Source organism: Gorilla gorilla, chromosome 16, assembly GCF_029281585.2.
Source record: "Gorilla gorilla gorilla isolate KB3781 chromosome 16, NHGRI_mGorGor1-v2.1_pri, whole genome shotgun sequence".
Taxonomy (NCBI): Eukaryota; Metazoa; Chordata; class Mammalia; order Primates; family Hominidae; genus Gorilla; species Gorilla gorilla.
Window position 1 is genome coordinate 76,133,324 of NC_073240.2, and position 5,907 is coordinate 76,139,230.

The 5,907-nt window shown below is 58.7% G+C and overlaps 1 protein-coding gene across 1 annotated transcript; it reads right to left on the reverse strand.

The window, feature by feature from the left end:
* Positions 1 to 1,145: 1,145 nt before the first annotated feature.
* LOC101142237 (taste receptor cell protein 1) lies at positions 1,146 to 4,175 on the reverse strand. Its single transcript, XM_004056542.5, has 5 exons — positions 4,023 to 4,175; positions 3,720 to 3,850; positions 3,330 to 3,394; positions 2,893 to 3,032; positions 1,146 to 1,474 (listed from the first exon to the last, which is right to left on the reverse strand). Exons 1-5 carry the CDS (start codon positions 4,066 to 4,068, stop codon positions 1,272 to 1,274), a joined length of 585 nt encoding a protein of 194 aa, XP_004056590.3. The 5' UTR covers positions 4,069 to 4,175; the 3' UTR covers positions 1,146 to 1,271.
* Between the last annotated feature and the right edge of the window lie 1,732 nt (positions 4,176 to 5,907).

Below are 5,907 nucleotides of genomic sequence, written 5' to 3' on the forward strand. Positions count from 1 at the left end.
CTAGTGTTGGTGGGAGGCAGCTGGGAACAGGCGAGGGGTAGGTGGGGCCTGCTTGGGGGAGTCTGCTTGACTGCCTGGGCCACTGCCCACAGTACTGGGGAGATTTTCTGGCACACCAACTGCACCACCCAGGCACTGCCAATGACAGCCCCCGGGGAGTGTTTGCAGAAGGCCTTGGCAGGGGGCGCGGTGGACCCCACCCAGAACAAACAATTGGGGTGGGGTCAGGGAGAACCGCCCTCCACTTACCTGTCTGGAGAGGGTCCTCTGTACCACACTGTGTGCTTCTACACACCCAGGCTCAACACCCCAAGGCATGCCCTCCACTTTAGCACCTTGACAAGAAGGGTGGGGACACTGGGATCAGGCCCAGCCCCCTGGCCCCAAACCCTGCAACCCCAGCTAGAGGATGAGGAGATGCTGGGCTTAGGTGGGGGAATCAGGGGTGTAAAGGGGCCTGCTCACCCCTCAGCTTGGCTTAAAGGCTCAAGAGGTCAAAGGCTTAGCCTGCCCCTCAGGAAGGCGCCTGGGCCCAGCCAGACACTCACCAGGACAAGGGCCAGTGTGACGAGCAGGAGGCCCAGGATGAGGAGAGCCACGGCATAGCCAGGGATGGAGGCGTCCAGCGGACTGGAGACTTCAGGGCTGGGGGTGCCTGGAGCAGAGCAAGAAGGCCATGGCCAGGCGGGGCCCTGCCTCCCAGACTTCTGAGAAGGCAGAATCTGGGCTCAGAAGGTGCTGCAGGACCAGGGAGCTGGGGCTAGGAGCACCTTGGAGGGCTCCATGAGGAGGGGAGGCAGGCTTCAGATCAGGGCAGGTGGAGGCAGCGAGCCCAAGGGAGGAGGCAGATGGACAGAGGGAGGGGGCCTGCAGAGGGAAGGAGGTACTGACCGAGGTCTGGGATGACCATCTCCACCAAGAGGCCCTCTGCCTTCCCCAGGGTGTGCAGACCCTGGCGCAAACGGTCCCACATGAGAGCCTGGGCTGGCGCTGCCCTGAAGAAGGTGGCACCCATTCTGGCGGTCAGTGGCTCCGGCCTGGTGGGAGGATCATCACAGACTTCAGGGGGCTGGGCAGCCTTGGGGGACTAGGGGAGGTCATCTCTTCCAGCCTCCTGCCCTCAATCCCAGAACCCAGGTCTGAGCCCTGCGTCACCCAGGGCCACCCTGGACCCACCGGAATTCCTCCACCACCACTTGGTCAAAGTTCTGCAGAGGTCTGAGGATGAAGGTCAGCTGGGGGGTCAGGAGAGGATGAAGAGGGTCACAGCTCTACCAAAGTCTTGTCCAGCCATCCCCCATCTTCCCGAGGCTTCTTCCCCGCCCCCCCACTTCATCCCACCACTTCACCCATCTCGTCAGCTGCCCTTGAAGTGCCCAGAACTCAGGGCTGGTTTTGTCCTCCAAGGCCTTGGTGTAGGGCTGGCCCAGGATCTGCAGCCAAACTTCATACAGCACCAGCTCTGCCTTCTCCCCTAGAGCGACAGGGGTGGAGGTGGCATCAGCCTGCATCCCCTCTCCTGGAAGCCCTGGAGTGGGACACACACCCAAGCTCTTATGCTCCATCCAGGGGGCAGCTGCCACTGGTCTAAAAACCAAATTTCTTGCTGCCTGCTTTTGTGTGGCCCATGAACTAAGAATGGCTTTTACATGTTTAAATGGTTGAAAATATGGAAAGTAGAATCATATCTTGCGACGCATGAGAATTACGTGAGATGCAAACTTCCATGTCCATAAAGAAAGGTTTCTGGGAATGTGGCCACGCTCATCTGTTGACATGTTGCCTAGGGCTGCTTTCTTGCTACAGGGGAGGGTTTGAGTAGGTGGTGACAGAGACCCAGTGGCCTGCAGAGCCTTAAAGAGTTCCCATCGGGCCCTTTACAGAAAACGCTTGCTAACCCCCGCACTGATCCATCTAATGGAATACACTGCCCACTCCGTGAGTTGATCCTAGTAGGAAATGTTACTGATAATTTAACAGCTGCTGCTTTTATGTTTTATTTTGTCCCTGATCCGGTGGGAGACATGTAAGAAAATTCACTCCCTGGGTGGAGGTCATGGTGGGGCTTGTGGCCATCAATGGTGAAGCCTCTTTAAGAGGACACATGGGGAGCTCTACCATCTGCTGAGAGGGTTGTGAGGGGCCCTCTGTGTTGAGGAATGAAGAGGGAACGCTGCCTGTCTGCTGGGAGCTGGCTTTCCGGGGAGCAGAAGAGATGGTGGTTCGGGCCTGCGGAGGCAGAGGCCCAAACCAATCTGGTTTCTGGGGCTGCCGGCCGGGAGAGTAGTTGTGTAGGAGTGGGTGCAGGGGCAGAGCCTGAAGGAGGGCACCCCTGACTGCACCCCCAGGAGGCTGTGGTGGTGGGGGTGGGGCAGCACTGTAGGAGGACCAGCACCTTCTGTGGCTGAGGGGTCCTCAGAGAGCAGCTCTGGGCTGTGCGTAGCTGGAGGGGACTGATTTGACCCAGCGCTCTCCTAACTTGGGTGTGGAACAGCTCTCCCTGTTTGAATGGCAACAAGCTTGCAGAAGTCATCCTATCAGGAGGCCCCAAGAGGAGATATGGGCTTTTTGCAGCCCCTGCACTGGGGCAGAGCTGAGGGCTTTTGCCCCTGACTTGGTGGACAGATCTTGTCATGCATGTGAGGACTCAGTGAGGTCCTGGGCAATCAGGGAGGTGACGGGACCCTCTCATCCTTCTGATCTTGACTGCTTCTCGCCTCTGTCCAGCTCCTTGCTAAAGCTCTATGCCCCATTCCTCTCTGTGGCCCCAACACATGAGCAAGTATTGTCTGAAGGAAATTCTGCCCATTCTCTAGAAGGGGAACACCAAGGTTTAGAGAGGGAAAGAGCCTGCTGGCCCAGAGACACACAGGGATTGCAGCCCCGACTCACCATTGGCCACGATGCTGGATTTCTGGAGGATGGGATCTGTTACGTTTTGGGCCAAGTGATTAGCCAGGCCTTGGAGGTGGGTAGTGATGGGAGTCTGGAACTTGTATTCGATATAAACACCCACCCACTGGTCTGCATTGCTAGAGAAGCACAAGGGGAGAGTGCAGAGGTCACAAGCTCTTTGCCAGCATGTTTCTAGAGCAGGTAGAGCCCCAGAAATGCACACCCTCTGGCGTGCGGGCTCCCTACCTTCTAGGCAGAGCTAGCTTACACAGCCAAGCTACAGCTACCTGGGGCAAAGTCCTTTCCCAGCTAGCCCCCAAACCTACACCCCCACATCCTGGTTCTGGGTCACAGAGCTGCCTCCTTCTGCCCCAGGGCAGCCCCCAAGAGAGCAACAGGGCAGGCTGAGTGGATGGGAGGGGGACTCGACCCACCTGAAGAGGAGCAGGGGCCTCTCCTGGGGACTCGCCCTGTAGAATCCTGACACCACCGGTGTGACCTGTGGGAAACCCTGGAGGTCAGGGCGGGCCTGGGAGCTGTATCTCCTGAGACCCAGTGTGGGATGGGGACCAGGTGAGGTGGGAGGCAGGACCTGGGAGGGAGTGCACCCTTAAACACGGCGTCCTGGGTAGGAGTGTCTGCTTACAGAGCCTGGCTGTGTTCCCATTCGGACAGTCACCTCCTCCTTCAGAGAACCCTCTCCCCCAGGGTGTGGTGCCCTCTATGACTGCCTTCCGCCATAGTGCCATGGCTGGGTGCTGCCTCCATGCTGGGAGGCCTGCTTCAAGGGAGGTATAGTGAGTGTCCTCACTATGCCACCTCACCTGTTGGAGGATCTGCCTTTCCAGCAGGACAAAGGAAACAGAATCCGGTACGAGGAGCTGCGGCAGGAAGGACCTCATGGCTGTGAAGCGGATGCTGATGGTCTCCCGGGCCAGGGTGATCAGGTCGGCCCCTGTAGAGCCATGGGTGGGAGTTCCGGAGGCACCAAGACCCTCCTCACCCACCGCACCACCAGGTGCTTCGGGGTCAGGGCAGAAGTTGGATCCCTCCAGGAAGTCCACCCAGTGCTCCCCCTGGGCAGGTGAAAAGGCACTGCGGTAGGGGCGGCTGGGGATGGGACTCACCATCAGAGGTGAGGCTGTTCTCAGCCAATGAGAGGTTCCCCAGCATGTGCCCTGAGGTCTTCACTTTGCGATACAAAGCCCAGAGGAGTTCACAGGGAGAGGGGCCTGGGGCACGGCCCCCAAATACAAGGGAGGCGTTCACCGCTACAGAGCCAGGCCTGTGGGGGCAGAGCCACGTCCTCAGCCAGGGCCAGTGGGGGCATGAGGGGTCCTGTGCACCCGGTGGGGGCCAGGCTGGTGCACGACTTGGCATCCCAAGGGAGGGAAGTCCACAGGGGAAGTCATGGGTCACGCAGAGAAGAGCCTCCGTGTGTAACTCAAGGCAAGTCACCTCACCCCTCTGGGCCTTGGCTGCCTCCTCAGTAAAAGGGAGATAATGATCCCTTTCCCAGAGGATTGCTGTGAGGCCTGAATGACTCAGCCACCAGCATCCAAAGCAGGCACTCAGTGAAACTGAGTTCCCTTGGACACCCCAACAAGCCGGCTGTCATGGGAATACCATGAATCCCACCCAGGGAGCTCCCAGGGCAGGGTTACTCAGCCAGGCTGCAGCTGGCTGTGAGCTCTCAGGATGATAATCTGGGTCACACTGAGAAAAACATCTTTGGCTGCATCACAAGGAGCAGGGGCTCTGGAGAGAGGGAGATGACAGGCCTGAAGAATCTCTGAAAGCCAGTGGGAGATGGACCAATTGCCCATGGCCTGAGGAGGTACCCTGGCCTCAGTAAGGCACTGAAGGAGCTTTCGGGGAGAGACCAGGAAACAAGAATCCAGAATAACTTTTGTCCTTCCCCTGAGCACTTGCGTGCTGTGCATCTTGGGGGTGGGGAGAGAAAACTTCTCTTCAGGCCCAGGGCAGGGAAGTCATAGGAGGCTTCCATTTATTAAAAGGGAAAACTGTCTGAGCAGCTCAGGAGCATGGCCTGGAGAGAGAGTGAGCTTCCTGTCACTGGGAGCATTTGAGCCTTTAAATTACTTACAGGATTCAAAGCCCACAGTGAGCTCACAACTCAAGTGGGGCTGCAGCGATTTGGACCTTCTCAGCCTCTCTCATGACATGGCAGGGCTGCTCTCCGCTGGCAAATATGGTCTCGGTCTCCCTCAACATCCTCTTCCCCCAGACGCTTAGAGTGGAGGGCCCTGCCCAAGGGATTTGCATCCCTTTGCATGTCATTTACACGCCTGCTGCCCTTGCTGCCTCTGCCTTCCCCACTGCACTCAGACAATGCCTGATGTTCCTGCCCACATCCTGCAGCTGGAATCAGGGCTCAGGGCAGGCCAAAGGGCATCTGAGGTCACACAGCATAGCCAGTGGCAGAATCAGACGTGGGCCTCCTCCCTGCCTGTCCAGGGCTCTTCCTGCTTCTGTCCCCAGGTGCTCCTGAACAGGGGGTGGGATGGGCAGAGCTAGGCATCTGGGACAGTGCCTTTGTGGCTGAGAAGGGTCAGAGCAGCTGGTGGGTGATGGGTGGGCCCTGAGAGCCACGTGCACTCACCTGAAGACCAGGACACCGATGCCCTGGAAGCTGGGGAAGGCCTCCTGGTAGAGGGGCTGGAGCTGAGGATGGGCAGAGGCATGGAAGGCCGGCACGTGCCACCCCCCACCTTCCCTCCTGCCCTAACCCACCGCCTCTCTGACCCTACCACCTACCCTCGTCCACCCTCCATCATCTTGGCATGGTCCCTGCAATGGTCCCTCACGGATCACCTGGGATTCCCAGGCCCCGCCCAAGCTGTTCCTCACACAGTGGCCAGAGATAACCTGCCAGTCATCCTCTGCTGAAAGCCTCAAGGTCTGTCTGGGCGTCGTGGCTCATGCCTGTAATCCCAACACTTTGGGAGGCTGAGGCGGGAGGATCGCTTGAGCCCAGGAGTTCAAGACCAG

Coding starts and splice junctions, on each gene's coding strand:
- LOC101142237 (XM_004056542.5), bottom strand. CDS start 4,068: ATGCTGGGGAACCTCTCATTGGCTGAGAACAGCCTCACCTCTGATG. Junction 3,851..4,022: donor GAACAGCCTCACCTCTGATG/GTGAGTCCCATC, acceptor ATGGCTCTACAG/GGGCCGACCTGATCACCCTG. Junction 3,033..3,329: donor AGGCCCCTGCTCCTCTTCAG/GTGGGTCGAGTC, acceptor GTGCTTCTCTAG/CAATGCAGACCAGTGGGTGG.